The following is a 17,240-nucleotide window of genomic DNA, read 5'->3' on the forward strand; positions in this document are numbered from 1 at the left end:
AGATGTGGGTATGTCATTATTCACTCTGACCATACACGCGTGTTTACCTTGTTAAAATGAAATGGTATCATCATACATTGGATTTGTATACCAACAGGTCGTATTCAACACAGGAAGGACAAAACGAAAATCCATTCTTACCTTTGTATCTGCAGCATTGTGAATTCTGAAAAACAAATGTGAGAAGCGCCAGTCTTCGTTTAATGTTCAACCAGCTTCCCTCCACAAGTTGTCTACATGACTGCCGTAAAAGCTGTCAAGCTGTCAACCTCACCTTCGTGTAATGATAAACCCCTGTATGTCAAACACCGCCACACGCATATCTTTAACTCGTGCTTAACACGAACGATGCAAGAACACGTAGACATCGCATTAAATGTGAACGTTGTTGCGGATAACATTTAAAAATAAATGTACACGCCTTAAGCCTTCAATATTTACCTCTACACTTTTTAAGCACAATATTGCATGCAATTTGACACAATTTTCAAACTCCACTTGTTAACAAGTATTGTTCCTATCATACTCTTAAGCAATGGTAATGTGCAGATTACCATCAACTAATGCCGCCGGGGCAATGGATAATACATATAAAAGTACTTGCATGAGTAATATTATTACATAAACATTTAATAATATCATAACACTGTTATACACGCATGCTTTATAGTTTACATATTCCTGAAAAAATGTATATTCTATTTTAATTAAATGCACGGAAACACAAAACCTGATGTGTATGTACATAGTCATATGCTATATTACACTCAGGTTATCATATATGTACAGCACACACACAATGAACACATATAAGCGTAAACAAGCAGATGAAAACAAACTTTATACATGGTTGTATATTTATACTACAAGAGGAACAGGCATCTGAAGGTGAGACATTCAGCTACAACCTAGAGCGTTGAACAAAGATCAAGAAAGATCAACATGCAGGAAAACATACATACATACATAAAGCCACAACAACAACAACAGCAAATATCCAAACTGACCATAAACACAATGTTAAAAAAAGAAACACAACTATCCAAAAGCAGACCGACAATGTGAAGTGTCAACAGTCAAAAAGCAACACACGTTACAAATGAAAAGACGAAACGCAGAATTCTCCCAACGCGCAAACACCGAGGGCTGTGGAGAAGAGAATGGTTCCAAAGTCAACTTGCCACGCCAAAACAGAAAGCGATGTTTCCAGGGTGGGGGGGGGGAGATGGTGGTGGTGGTGGAAGGCGAGGAGGTAGCGGTTGAATGCGCAGGAAAGGCCCCGGAGATGTTCGCCCGATAATAAATCCGCCCGCCCTGCGCCCGTGCGTGCGTTTGGGCAGCAGCTCGGACTGCGGTCGAGCCTTCGAATGGAAAATCGTTCAGTTTTGTTTATACCGCTCGCTGGCCTTACACCCCCCCCGCAACCCAAGCCAACCCACTACCATCATCATCAGCACCCACCCCCTGTCCATCCACAAGCACCACCACCCCTGCCCCCCACAACTCCAACCCTCGTCAACCGTTTGCTGGCCTTACACCGCCCCCCGCAACCCTAGCCAACCCACTACCATCATCATCAGCACCCACCCCCTGTCCATCCACAAGCACCCCCCCCCCCCAACTCCAACCCTCGTCAACCTACCACATCCTCGAGGCCATAATTAACTATGTTGCTGCTTGTAACAAGTAAAAACATTGTGCACGTAGGGACTCGCAAACAACATTAAAATCGCAGATTTACCATTTTGCCTTTGGCAGCGGGGTTTTAAAGTCGGATTAAAGTGGGATTATGGCCAGTTGGTCCTGTCACCAGGACTGTGCACTTTGTATGAGCAATAGGTGGCAGCAGCACAGCAAAAGCCTGTGCCCATGGGCTGCTGTAATATGTAAAAATAATTAATGTTTGATGAAAGATAAGGCCATAAATAATGAAAGGATTAACATACCCGCTCTTTCTGGAGTACAGTGCCTCGTGATGTGGTTGCGTTAATGCGTCGTATAAATCTCAATTGCATTGAAATGTATTAACGTTACGGTCATCAATCGATATAAAGACAGGGCTTATAAGCCGGCACTTGTTCCATGGCACCGAAAGCCCAAGCATCATTTAGTCAGCAACACGACTGGCAACGAGCAATCCTTGTGCACGCAAGTCACAGGAAGCACTGGGTGGCCAACAGGCAGAGGTGTGGACTCGAGTCATGCGACTTGGACTCGAGTCAGACTCGAGTCATGATTTTGATGACTTCAGACTCGACTTGGACTTGCCTCATCTCTGACTCGACTTGACTCGGGACTCGAGAGCAAAGACTTGAGACTTACTTGTGACTTGCACAACAATGACTTTGTCCCACCTCAGAGGTGTGGACTCGAGTCATGCGACTTGGACTCGAGTCAGACTCGAGTCATGATTTTGATGACTTCAGACTCGACTTGGACTTGCCTCATCTTTGACTCGACTTGACTCGGGACTCGAGAGCAAAGACTTGAGACTTACTTGTGACTTGCATAACAATGACTTTGTCCCACCTCTGCCAACAGGTCACGTGGACATCAAGATAAAGATCAATCTTGCATGTGGCGATGTTTAGAAATATACCCCAATTACAAGACATACACTCCAGCAGCTGTTGGACAATGCATTAGTGCTGTTTAAGTTGGGTCAGCATGTTAAAGTAAGCCATTTAATTCATGCTTTCGTGATATGGTCTCAAATATAGTGGAAGCCCAAAAAGTACAGTATTGTTAATCTGTACATGCGAAGAATCAATACAGTTATACATTCCACAATCCGGGACGAAGCTGGATTTCTTGGCTATTAACCAATTATGCCAATCCGGGTTTTTCAGAATACCCACATCATGCTTAATCAGTGTAATTCGGGCTAAGCGACGAGTACTGTTTAGGTTATTTGGAAAACCTGTACATATATGGTGCTCCAATCAGCCTCCCCCACCATAGCAATGGATGTTGTCACAACGCAGCAGCAGCTGCAACGAGTTTTCCCAATGTAGCCAAAAAGTGCCCGATCTGTTAGTCTTTACCTAGAGCAGCTGTTGCGCATTAGAACTGGAAAGAAGATTCGGTAGTGCTTGCGGAGTGCTGCGAGTGAACACTTGTTTCTTGGCGAACCGGCACCACGCACGGTTGCCTTTTTGGACTCCAAAGCAAAGGGATAATTATTTCAGGCTGACTAAACCTGGTAGAGGGCACCCCGCCCCCCACCTTGCTTGGGTGGAAAATGGTAACGTCAAAAAAGTTGAGAGAAAAAAACTGGCCTCAAAGTAAACAAATCTGAATGCGATGTGGTAAAAAGGTAATTAACTCAATGCGCGTGACATAAAAAAAGAAATAGGTGGTGTGCGGGATTTTTCTAATCGGAGAGGTGAAGCTCTCGAGTGCAATATGACAATTCATAAAAATAATTGCACTTAAGCACATCGTCAAAAATCCCATGCCTGGAAAATCAACTTTAAAAAAGGCATTGTACTGTACTTTCAACATGCCGTGTTAAAGATTTCCAAGTTATGCAAATGACGTTAAACAAATTCATATTCTTTGGTTTTTTCGGTAAAGTTTTTTTTTACCTACGTGACTTTACCGAAAAAACCTAAGAATATGAATCCTTGCAGTCACGAAAGCTTCAAATCTAGACGTTAAACAACTCAGATAAAATATTGAATCTTGATGGAAAAACTTGTTTTAGCATGGATTCAGTCCCCATCTTTAAAATACCATATTTCTAGTCCATTCACAGCTTAAATGTAATATTTATGAACAGGGTATATTTTTTGAAGTAAAATGACCAAGTAAGCATCTCTGTTGCCAAGTTCTAAAACCGCTATTGAAATGATTCACTTTTCGTAAAACTATCTTACATTTTATTTAGGTCCCCCTTGCAAAAACGGTATCTTTTGCTGCCTAGTTGGTTTAAATATTTATAATTACTAGCCCTTTATCAATCCACTGCTGGCTGAAGGCCTCCCCATGTCGTATCGTCAGTGACGGTTGTTTGACCATACTTCACCAGCACTAATTATTGTAGATTGAAGTGGGAGGGGGCCACAACCAATTCAGATATGAAACCCACCACGAATATTATCCGTGGCCGGGAATCCTAACTTGTGTTTTTATCTGATGCGTACAATAAAACAAAGACCCCCCTATAGCTTTAACAGACTGTTGGGGCAAGTGCTGTTAACGAACACCTATGAAGGCTGGCACGGCACATTAGAGGGTGGGTGGACAGGACCACGCCCGATCGCCTTTGTCTTCCCAGGCGATGTTTACACAACACACCAGGTACTCATTTGAGGCTGAGTCGATCTAAGGGAGGCCAAGGCACAGTTCAGATAATTCGTCACTAATGTTGGCCGTGAGCGGGGATCGTACTCGGGTCGCCGGGTTTGGAGCGAAGCGCGCTAACCGCGACACTACCGCTCCCCACTATGCATACAAAAAGACACACATACAGCAACCCTCTTCTTGGTTCTTTCGGTAAAGTCACGTAGAAGGGAAATAATAAAATAATGAAACTAAAACATAATAAAATACAATTCTCACGACGTTTCGGCCACAACGCAAGCAGCCGTCCTTAGGTGAAAAACAGGTCTGTCGGAAAGACAGCGTCTCAATGCGTTGTGGCCGAAAAGTCGTGAGAATTGTATTTTATTATGTTTTAGTTTCATTATTTTATTATTTCCCTTCTACGTGACTTTACCGAAAGAACCAAGAAGATGAATCCCTGCAGTCATGAAAGCTTTACATCGAAATTTACAACAACCCTGTGAATGCTGCGTGAAGGGGCTGTTTAGAAATACAACTCTGAAAAATAACGATGGAATTACCGGCGATGAGATCGACACGCAGCAAGAAGTCCCTCAAATTCGTACTCCGGCAGAGTCGGGAGAGAGCTGCCAGGTGCTCCACCCACACCACTTCTCTGAGCTGCCTCTCCCAGCTCCTTCCTTGCATCCTCTATATTAAATGGCAAACCAACAAAAATGTTTTGCGAACAGCCACTGTACTCGTTATAACATGTTTAAAAAGCGTATCGTAAACTTAACAAAGCAGCATCGGCAATCAACAGTTGTATACTATAATGGTAATTTGAATTATTCGAAAGTCCCAAGTAGCAGCATCGTTGAAATGTTTTGTAAGAATTTTATTGCAGTGATATATGGTAGATAAATTATAAGTGATTATTTATAGCCAACATGTAATATTACACCAGTGAAACTTCTCTTATCCGTGTAAACATGGGAGGCACAATTATCAGATACTATTATCTACCCCTATTCATGCAAAAATGCAAACACGATACATTTTGTGTTTCTGGAAGAGCACGTTTGAGCGAATATTATTCATATATAAAACACAGTTGAATTTGATGTGCCTTTCAGATTATTCTTCCTCTTATTTGTTAAAAGACATGGAAAATCGGATACATGCAGTACTGCCAGGAGACTACTTCGGATTGATTGCTATCCAGTAAAATAAATGCAGACAACTGGATGAATCCGTCACCATTTTCGGGGGATTCTTGTCCACAAATAAAGTGGATAGCAGAATGCAGTTAGTGCTTCCTGTAGACACTCCTGTGTGACTTATGTGCGAGGCAACAGCAATGATAGGATGAAGTTCCCGCCACCTCGGATTGACCCTTTTTAAATCCTTTATATTAAGTTCGCGTGCTTGCTTGCTTGCTTGCGTGCTTGCTTGCTTGCTTAGGACCGTGCAAATCTTTCGGTCGTTTTTTTAACCCACTTCCCGTGATCCAATCGAGCTGACATTTTCCACACAGACTCGTTGTGCCAGACAATTATTGTTCGTGAAAAAAAATTCCCAAAATTTTACACTTTTTAGGCAAAATTTTTTTATTTTACATATATTCAAATAGAACGCATTCATGGCTTTGGCTGAACGTCAGAGTGTAAGAGCCCAGAGCGTAACCCCTCCACAGGCCGTGGCGGAGTAGCGCAGTTGGTAGCGCCCTCGCTTCCCATGCCAAAGGTCGCGGGATCGATCCCCGCGTCCTCCACAGGCGAATATATTTTTAAATCCTTTATATTAAGTTCGCTTGCTTGCTTGCGTGCTTGCGTGCTTGCTTGCTTACGACCGTGCAAATCTTTCAGTCGTTTTTTAACCCACTTCCCGTAATCCAATCGAGCTGACATTTTCCACACAGACTCGTTGTGCGAGACAATTAATGTTCGTGAAAAAAAATTCCCAAAATTTTACACTGTTTAGGGAAAACAAATTAAATATTTAATTACCAATTGCTTAATACTGGCAGACAATCATCTGACCCATAGGTGGCAGCCATCTCAAGCCAGAGGACGAGAAGACTCTAGCCGCCACGCATATAAAGGATTTATAGTGAAAAACTTTGTTTTTACGGGTTTACTTGTTTATCCATAAAAAGATGCGGACAATATGAAGAATACATCTGCGGACACATTTATTTTTAAAATATTGATTATGGCAGTGGATAATAGATGTGACAGGAAAACAAGGCAGGGGTGGACTATATTACTTGTATCGGTAGAAGTTTTATCAGCAGCAATACCAGGAAGTATCACAGTGGTAGTACTGGCATAATTGATGAAAGAGGTAACTGTAAAAGTGACACGAGCGTTATAAGTGGATGTTACGAGTAGACGGTAAAGGTACAGCCCTGCAACTGCTTGCTCACACCACTGCAAGTGGAAGGGGCTCCATGAGAGGAAGCTGTACAAAAGATTATTTGGCCTACTCTTCCATGCTAGCAAGATACTTTGGAATTGTTGGGAGTACTCACACTCTACTCAATCGCACGGTATGCGAACCGTTAAACCATGGCAGTATTTGGTGGTAATAGTAGTGGTGATCGCATAAGTGGGATTTGCAGTAGAAATGTTTTCAAAAGCGGGTATTGTAGTACAATACTGCAGTTGCGATAGAGGTTTTAAAGGTATCCGTAGAAGTAGTAGTAGCAATAACAACAGGAGTACCGCTATTTTTATAGTCATTGGCAATTTCAAACGATCGGGGTTACAGAGTGGGCTACTGGCACGGTTTCAATATTGTTTGCGAGGGAGGGCGGGTGGTCGGATGCGCTCGTTACCCCAGCATTGGAGCGTGGTGGTCAGCCCTTGCAGCGCACGCTGCAGCCACAGCCGTTCCGCCTCAATGAATCGAATGGCCTCGTCGTCTGATCGCAGCAACGGTCAAGGACACAGCTTGTAGTGGGGGCGGGGGTGAGGGTGGGGACCCTGTTGCAGAACAATGTGGGCTCGTGTGACCGTGTGTTCAGAGATCAGCAGGTCAACCCAAAAACTTGCGCACACAAAACCAACATCATGCTACATAATTACTCGGCGGTACTAAGACTTGTTAATGGTTCTGTTGATAATGCCTTGAATAATTCACCAATACCGGATAAATAAAATACATCCCATTTGAGAATTGCTTTATTTGAACTATTATCTATTAATTACAAAAATGTTTGCTTTACTCGCCTGTCCATAACATATCTTGCCAGTGATTTAATTCTATGTTGAATCCACTGCATATGCAGTGATAACACTGTAACAATTTTTGTAAATATTTTTTGTTCCCGGGTAGTAAGTGTTATTTTCTAATTGCTTTTATAATCAATGCAGAGTTGATTCTTAATTTTAGGCATTTAAAAACTGACTTAATGGCCTGGAATTTCCGAGCATGAGTAATAATGCATTTGAGAATATGCAATGCTATTTTTATAATTTATCTCCTGATTATTGAGAATGTACCATCTGTCATGTGACCTCACATTTTAGCATAACCGTTCAATAAATTAGGTGTCAGATATGTCCTGGCTTAAGTGGAATGTAACGATTGTTTAAGAGATAAAACTTAATTTCTTACATGTGTGATACATGCATATAATCATGTGCTTAAAAGTACACGTTAAATATTGTTTGCAAATGTTACTGTTTAGGATAGCAAAATGAAAGAGTAAAATACAACATACAAGACAGGGAATATAAATGAAACAGAAAATGAAACTTAAATAATCAAATCTAGAGTAAGATCTTATCCCAATTTCAAGACAGTTCGTAGAATCGTGGATTTGGTGAATCACTGCATATCTGCTTAACTTTACAAATATGCAAACGAGCACCCAGAAATATCAATGGTCAAGTTGTTGACTACTTTTCTTTTAAAAGACAAACCAAATAAAATACGTGATGGCAGCAAAGCAAACATATACATTTTTTTTGTCTTTTTTTCTCCAAGTATAATTTAATTGTGTGATTGATTCCATGTCATGAAAATATTTGTTCAGAACTCACAGAACAGTACATTCATTGATGGACATCTGTGAAATATATAGCTTCATAGCTGGATAAATAAAGATTTTGACCTTTTGTTAGAGAACAACCCATGGAAGGTGATATCACATAACTACTTCTGAGATCCCTAACAGTGATATTTTACCCACACTAGGGGCACTGCACTTTCCCACATGCCCTAACATGAATTTTTTTATTTAATGAGCGTGGCAGGTGAGCAGTGTTACCTACGTTACACAATGCATAAACTGGAAAGATTCCTCCACTGGAATTTTAATCCAATCAGAGGTCAATTACAAAATTCCCTTAGTTTTATAGAATTTGCATTCTCTTACCCCTGCCTCAGTCTCCAACCTCATCTCATACCACACCTCCTCTCCACGCCCTCTGTTAAATCATTCATATAATTGTCTTTATACCCCCAACTTGAACTGTCACTTGAGGTTGCTCTTCTCCTTCCTGCCATGCTGCCACTGTTTACAACATCCTCCCCTCGCCATTCTCATCGCTGAATCCCTCCCCTTGTTGAAATTGAGGCTGATGCCGTCTTTCCTCCGCACCATTCAATAGCTGACCCAACCCATGCATTGCTGATCCTGGAATAACTCGACACAACTCTGGACATGTTGCAACGTGTTGCTCTGTAGGTTCAGGCTGTCCACTCTGTCCACTCCCACTATTTCCCCCTCCCTTCCCTCTGCGGTCAGAGGGAAGCAATTCTAAGTTGTTGTACATTTTGAACACCACCCCGCCATGTTTATTTTACGTAATATATATTTTTGTTGTAATTTTCTGCCTTGATTTTAAAAACTAAATACAAGTGCCAGAGTAGACCTCTGCAAGAGATGCCATTATATCGGCGTGCACCTCTTCTGCGCTGACCTCATTAAGTCACAAGTATTTTCCAAGAGCGGCCAAGTTGAAAGCGGACAACTCCCTTCGCAAAATGAGCTGATCCGCTCAAATAATGCGGGCTACATTTGACAGGCAGACTGCCATGGGAATCCGAGCTAAGTTTACTCTCCCAATGAGTGAACTGGGCCAGCCCAATTCCAACTGTTCATGTAAACAAAACTTATTACTCTCCATCACGAAAGTGAATAATTATTTATGCATTACATTTTGTTTTTCCTTCCCCCATGTAAACTCTCCACCATCACCATCCCCCCATATTTTTCTGACCTTCCTACCTTCGCCTACTTACAATCTGCAAAATGTCCCAAAATAAAATGTATTCACAGAGGCTTTAAATCTCAAAAACTGTCTAGCATTTTACGAACAATTAAAACAAAAGTTGTAAGGCACTCAAAGACCAAAATACCAAAAAAAATGAATTAGAATGTGTTCTCCTGTAGTGCTTAATGTCCCTCTGCCCGACTTTTCATTTTGTGAACCAAGCCCACGCTGCTCTCAATCTGGCACAAGCGGAGAGGAAAGGATATCGTGAGCTTGGATGACTACAGTGTGCCGAGTCAGCCAAACGGTCATGCTTAGTCCTGCCAAAACACACATTTTGACCTCATACTTTTTATACAGGGAGCGGCACTGGACCATTTTTGGAGCTTCTTCATGTTAATGTTGTCGCTACTGTAATTAGCCGTCAACCGACGACTCAAGAAAGTAGAATTTTCAAACACCGGTGAAAAATACCGACTATGGACATAGTAACGGGGTGTAACGACGCACAGATTCAGTGATTAAAATCGATTCTTATTCTAATGAAAAAAATATCCCATCACATGAGAATATATTATTTTCTACTTGGTTGTAATTAAGACTCATGACCCCTGCAGCCTCCAGAACCATTATGATAATTGGTTTTTTACCCTTTTATCTGGCAACAAAACTGACAGTAAAAAAACAATTATCATATGTTGTTACTGGCAAATGAGGTTCCAATGGTGTAAACCATTATAATGTATGACTATGACAAAAGAAATGTTTTCATAAAATCGTGAAATTCTATCGAATCTCAAGGGGAGCGAGTCATCTGGAGGTAAGCGTGCAATTGAAAATGCCAAAAAAAAGTGGTCAATTAAAATAATGAAGTGATACGTTTGCAGGATATGAAATGCTGTACTTCTGTAAATTGTGTTCGGAGTTGATATTTAGGAGAGACGGTGGCTGCATGTATTATATTTTATTAACCCAAACGTTGCCGGGTGGTTCAATAGTCAGAATGCAGAGCTAGCACTGATAAGATCCTGGGTTTTAATCTAGACAGTTGCCTGTAATTAAACTGGGTTCTCATATGAAGTTGATGTTCTGAATTTAGTAACCAACGATTGCACACACACACACACATACACAAAAAACACATAACATTTGTTTTTTAACAGTTTGAGTGCCATGCGGAAAAGAATACTCTACGATAGCATGGCGGGTGGGAAAGTGCTGACCCCTGGTATGGACAAAAGGTCACCGAGACTTCAGAAGTAGTTCTGTAATATCACATTCCGTGGATCGTTCTCTACCATGGGGCTATGCACTGCTCTGGGAGCTCCAAATGAATTAGCTTTCTCATGACATGCAATTTGGATAAAATTAGAGTAAAAGATAAATACAAGTTCAACTAGAACTAATAAATTACTACCCTAACCTTTATCAAACCACACTCATCCCGAGGTATACATGGTTAATGTCTTGGCGTATGTGCTGTAAACATGACAGTTTTCACATTTCTGTCCATTTTCCTACTCTAGTAGGATTAATTTGTAATTCTTTGCAACATACGCAAGATTACCGCTAGCTGCATTAACGCTTAGCAAATGAAAATAAATAAGGCACAAGACCGGCATTTTGCACACTGAATATGATTTTCATTTTATAATGTTCATATCAAGAGATAAGCACATTTGACCTGAGGCTTCTTTTCTTTATGCTTAGCCTGTGTGCTTGCACAGGCTTGCCGTTATTAGAGTCATGCCCTTCTACAGTTAGCCGCATAACATGCAGGAGAGTCATCTTCTTGGTTCTTTCGGTAAAGTCACGTAGAAGGGAAGTAATAAAATAATAAAAATAAAACATAATAAAATAATTCTCACGACGTTTCGGCCACAACGCAAGCAGCCGTCCTCAGGAGAAGATGAATCCCTGCAGTCACGAAAGCTTTAAATCGAAATGCAGGAGAGTGTCAACGTGATGACGGAGTTCAATGTGCTGCAAAGTGTGGCAAGCAAACAATGGCTTGAATGGAAATGTTTCGTAGTGAGGATGGTGAATAAAGGATACACTCTTGCTTCTGGGCATAAACTTCAGCGATCTGCAAGAAAAAGTTAGTGGCACCTGGTCAACAACTTGTTTAGACTAACATAATCACAGTTGAGAAGCTTGCCTCCGCTGAACTTAGGACAGAATCCATAAAGTGTGACTCAAGAGCTTTGATACTAATCTGAACTGAACCATGTTCCATACACTGAACACAACAATCAATACACCATCATGTGAGTGCAAAGTTTTAAAATTGTAACTTAAAAACAGCACAAAATAGCGCTCTTCATTGGATACAAAAATACATTGAGTAGAACAGTTAACCAAACCGCATAAAGCAATTATTTACGCATTGCTAATAAAAGCCTCAACTAATAATGCATCTTGTGAACCATTTCAAATTTACAGAAAGAAATCTATTATTGATTTATATGTGGAACAAACAACAGTGCTCAAATGGGCAGCCTGCTTGCCAAGCGATCTGTCTGCTCTGCCAAAACGAGTTCAAGGGTCAAATGTGAAGGTTTTTCTTCACACTTGGTTTACCTGGTGGACGTGTTGTGGAAGAGCAAACTTGTCGGCAGTAGACTGCGTCACCCCTCTCAGTCCAGTGAGCAAACACTGCAGGGCGCCGCCTGTGTCCTCCTGTGCCGACACCCCACCCTCCATCTCACTTCCTCGATGCGTGGCCGCCTCCACATTGCCGTCTACTTTATCATCACGCTGGGCCTTTCCACTGGAACTTAAGTCTTTGTTGTCGAGCCTTGGTTGTCCACCAGCTACTGCTGCGCCTGATAACAAGAGAGACAAAAGGTTTCATAGGTGAAGAGAATAACCCGAACAAAGTGAGGCTCGCACGCTATGCTATTTAATATTTACATAATGTATGCAGAGCATGCGGAAAGCGTGATTCATGAATAACGTATACGCTTCACTCATCTAAAGTGGTCAAAACGAGTTCGTGACAGCAACTAACTTATGTTGAATAAAAGATATACACAAAGGATGAACACTGAGTTATAAAAACTGGCTAGTCAACAATCTTGACTGTACCTTAAAAAACCAACACCTTAACACTCCTAACCCACACCCATAAACACTCATAAGTACTTTAAGTACTGATAATGATTTCCTTTATTAACCGATATTATATAGGGTTAGAGTACATATTCATAAAAACCAAGGTCTTCTTAACTCAGCTGTGCTTTTCATTTTTAAATTGGAAACAGATGATTTATCTATGGCAACTCTTTTAGCTTCTGGTCTCTAAAGCGCCGCAATGGAATATCCATCCCTTATGTGTCAATACAAACAGTACACGTGAGTATGCATTACAATAAAATTTAGCTTAATATAATCAAAATATAACTATATCTCAAGATACTGTGGAGATCAATTCCAAATCGGGGTTAAGGAGATACAAGAGGAGGAACTTTTATTTATTTCAGAGATATTTTTTTTTAGAACGAGGAAAATAAGGGCAAGGAATGAAGAACACAGATGGCTGAAGGAAATTAAGTTCCAAACTATGGGGGCAGCAGAAAAGATCAACGTCCCATTGAAAAAAGTATGACCGGGGAGGCTTTGACAGGTCTTGCTTGCTGGAGCAGAGAGTAGGTGGAGGATACGACGAAAGTCAAATAGAAGAAGTGAGCAGGGACAAGTCCATTGAACCTTTTTACGATGGGGAAGTGTGATTTTGAAATGTATGCATTTTTGGATATGGATTTGGAGCCAGTTTGGATTTTGAACCGGAGCATGGCTGCAGCATTTTGAATAATTGGGAATTTAAAAATGAGGACTTGGGGAGGGTGAAGTTAGAGTAACTGATTCAGAGTCTCAGATGTAGCTGGAATAAGGAAATGGTGAATGCAGGACATGTTGTGCAGATGGAGATGTGAGATCCTCCAGATTTGAGATATGTGGGAAGAAATCAGGAGCTCAGGATCAATGACAACTTTAAGTTTCTGCACACTCTTTGCAGGTTAGAGTTTAGGAATTTGGTAGGTACACGCTGAAACTGGATTTTTTGACAATTATGACCGTTTTTCCAGTAAGGAATATCGCGGATTTGTCAACATTTACCTTGATAACGGTAAAACTAATGCAGATGAGATCGTGGCAAGAAAGAAGAGCAGTGGACAGTGCGGTTGTGTTCATAGGAGTCTATAGCAATATACAGTTAAGTGTGGTCTACAAAAATTTGTGGACAAAATTAAAACTGGACATAATTTTGGCAAGTGATAGAAGGTATAATGAAAACAGCAAAGAGCCAAGATTGAAACCACAGCACAGAGGTTTCATTACAAATCTAAATCTGCAATATAGATCATATAAAAGCACAACTACACATTCCACGTAAGCTTACATTCCATCCACAACACAATTATTGTATAACGTGGTGTTCAATTTATTGACCACCGAGCAATTGTGGACTAAGTGAACCCCCAATCAAGTTGAAACACACATTTCTAAATTAATTGGAGCACTTAAACTAAAGCACCACCTAGCCCAGGGGTCGGCAACCTACGGCTCCGGAGCCGCATGCGGCTCTTTACGGGCTGCTTCTTGACGATATGTACGTATGTACATAGATGCATTGCGGCTCTTGAAATACTGAATTTTGTACCGAATTGGAAAGAAATGGCTCTTCTTGTTATTTTGGTTGCCGACCCCTGACCTAGCCAATGCAGTGATTACGCATACATACAATACACATTCATTTCATGTAATAATCACAATTCACTTCCATCAATTACATGTTTATGTGATCTAACCTGAGAGATCAGCGCTTGCAGCCACTGGCCCAATGGAGGTAGTAGCACCATCGTCTCCAGCGACAGTGCCACAGTTCGCACGAGACGTGGCGTCGCTTGCAGGAGTTTCAGGCGAGCACTCGCTGGCTGCCTCCGCAAGCAGGGCCTCCACGTCTGCGCTGCTACAAATGCTTGCCAGGCTGTGGCTGCTGGCACTAATGCTGGCCAACCCAGACTCTTCCTCCTCATCCTCCATCTTCATGCTATCACTGCCATCATCTTCTACGGCATCAAACCCAAGCACCACACTGTCGATTGGAAAGCTCATGGTGCTGCTACTGTTGTTGTTAAGGAGGTCGTCAGGTCCTCTTTTTACATCGACCTGATACTGGGAGGCCTCTAAAGCCATGCCGGAGCCCTCCGTACCAACAGGTGCTTCCACAGACAGGACGCTTTTCTGAACATCATTCTGATTAATGTCGTCAGCAGGTTGGATAGCTTTGATTTGTTCTAAACGTCCTTCTTTGCCCTTTGATGACTTAATTTTGGATTCCACATTTTTCTTGTCTTGGGCTTCCATTTCAAACTTTATTTTCTAGCTATTTTAGTAAAGTAGCTTGCTCAATAATAGCTTACAAAGTCAGAGTTATATAATATTTTTACTATTTTTCCCTCAATTCAATTATGGGATAATAAAATCTGCGAAATATTTCAACAAATAAATATATAGCATATTTTAGATTTACAAAACTTTTATTTGGCTTTGCAATTGCCTGTACTATGTTCAAATTAATGAGTTGAAAAATAAAATCATTTGCATTTTTAATGCAGAAAATAAATTTCAGGAAGGTATTGAGAATAACTCACACCTCCAGTACACTGTGGCAAAATTTCATTTTGAAAGTTCTGTTAAATACAGCAGAATTCTGACCATTCGGCATAGTGTCCAAGGAGGTTGAAATAAAAAGGCTGACTCCATTTGATGAAGGTTCTTTGAATGGTCATTTCAAAGAATTTTTGTGAAGATCTCAGCACTGGAATTTATGATGAAACCGCCTGCAACATGAAAGGAAAAAGCGAAAAACAAATTGTCATATGATGTTTTTTAAACAACACAGTGATTTTCCCCCCCTATATCAGCCTTCTGTAATATGCAATTGAGGCTGGTTGCATTAAACACCTTACGTGGAATTCCACTTGGTTTGTATATTTATTATTGGTGAAAAAAATGCGTTTAAAAGGCATCCGGTCCCTGACCTTAATGCATGGGACCAAGAAAACACTTATCAGGACGTAAAAATAAAGACCATAAATAATATAATGCAATACCAAACACAAATCAGGATCATTACAATGACACACTGCAGATAACCACAACGAAGCGGTACAAGATTAATATTTTTGCAGTGCATAGCAAGAAAACACAAACTTATCTCTGGAGGTTTGATGGTCATGGTAACACTGTAAACAAATATTTAGGAATAACAATGATGAATTACAGCCCTTTCTAAATCGACTGCTGGATGAAGGCATCTCCAAATTGTGTCGGCCTTGGGTAATGATTGACGCTTGTAGGTGCAGTTTTAAGCTAATACATAACGTGATATACTCTTATTCTTGGTTCTTTCGGTAAAGTCATGTAGAAGGGAAATAATAAAATAATATAAATATAAAACAATACTCTTGCTATACTCTGTTTATGCAAAATACCCTTTCCATAGAGGACATCGTGTCTTTGACTCGATCAATGGGCATTTGGTTTACAGTTTTAAGGGATTATTTTTCCGAATGTTTTGTTAATCATACCTTATGCCGACTGCATTTATGTACACGCCGTATTTTGAAAACAATATTGTTTAAAGAACCAATTTCCACAAATACCAAAAACTCCAACGTTCATCAATAACACCGCCTTCAAAGGGGACGTATAATCGGCGACGTTTCAGGCAATAGCCCTTGTTCAAAGCACATCAATTACCAGACAGCATTGCAAATGCATCGTGTAAGTAATGAAATACCCAACAATCGTAGCACGGTTCGCTACGTACGGTGCGAACGAAGTTAAACATATATCCAATGCAGGAGTATTAAACATGATGGTTAAATGCGAACCTTATCAGTGCCCTACCTTATTACAGATCATTTCAGACCTTACTGGTCACCCCGTGCCCTTATAAATCGCAACGTTTATCCTACAAAGCCCCATGACAAAGGAGAACCACAAATAGACAATAAAAAAATGTTGCCCGTATTGAAACGTCTGAACGCCGTATGGAGCTAACTAAATTTATCTGTACAAGAATACGTGGTAAACCGTATGGATCGATAGGTATGTGAATGACGCGTAAGTCATCGTGGAGATATATTTTTTTTTTAAACACGGCAAAGCATGAGATTAACCTTAAACATTTTTTATCACGCAATAATAACACTTTACTGGGGGCCTTCAACTGCAAGGGCCTACAACACAACGTCGGGACTTGACCCCCCCTCGCCTAGTTCCGCTACCGAAACCGGTGGCGTTTCGCCGGTTCGGTCTCCTAGGAAAATCGAAGGCTCCCGACAAACTCAAGTCGTGGGTCGTCAACGTATTAATTTGCGTTTCCCTTCACCCACACGCGGCCTTTTTTATACCTTCAAATTGCTGTTTTATTGTTAAACAAAACATCAATTATCGAATGTTTATTTACACGTCCGACACGGCATTAAACTTACAAGGTTTGATTATTTGTGCCTCGCCCCACCCCCCCTTGATGCACAGCACGACACAGCAAAGCACTCCCAAATAAAATCGTGTTTTGTTTAAAATCAAATCAAATAAACGCGTGAAGTTCTCTCAAAGACAAGTCACTGCAACTACTCGTCTTTACATACCCAAGCTGACAGCGACTCGAGATGGATTTGAACGCAGTCCTCGGGTTTAAGAGCTGCATCAGCGTAATATTACATCACAGGACAC

At 40.9% G+C, this 17,240-nt stretch overlaps 1 protein-coding gene across 4 annotated transcripts in view; it reads right to left on the reverse strand.

Moving 5' to 3' along the window:
• Window positions 1–17,240, reverse strand: part of CNST (consortin, connexin sorting protein) — a 41,218-nt gene extending 23,978 nt beyond the window's left edge. For 3 of the 4 annotated variants that reach the window (XR_013639550.1, XM_078871955.1, XM_078871953.1), the window contains exons 1-7: window positions 17,156–17,240; window positions 14,303–15,337; window positions 12,072–12,316; window positions 11,547–11,577; window positions 7,106–7,192; window positions 4,848–4,977; window positions 142–166 (exon numbers count right to left, since the gene is read on the reverse strand). Coding sequence is in view for 3 of the 4 variants with exons in the window: in XM_078871955.1 (XP_078728081.1) it covers window positions 142–166; window positions 4,848–4,977; window positions 7,106–7,192; window positions 11,547–11,577; window positions 12,072–12,316; window positions 14,303–14,861 (1,077 nt within the window). In the remaining variant the exon portion in view is untranslated. Of the gene's footprint in view, window positions 1–141; window positions 167–4,847; window positions 4,978–7,105; window positions 7,193–11,546; window positions 11,578–12,071; window positions 12,317–14,302; window positions 15,338–16,996; window positions 17,031–17,155 lie in introns of those variants that run through there. The other variant, XM_078871954.1, reaches the window with a different exon arrangement.

Source organism: Lampetra fluviatilis, chromosome 33 (genome assembly GCF_964198595.1).
Source record: "Lampetra fluviatilis chromosome 33, kcLamFluv1.1, whole genome shotgun sequence".
Lineage (NCBI taxonomy): Eukaryota > Metazoa > Chordata > Hyperoartia > Petromyzontiformes > Petromyzontidae > Lampetra > Lampetra fluviatilis.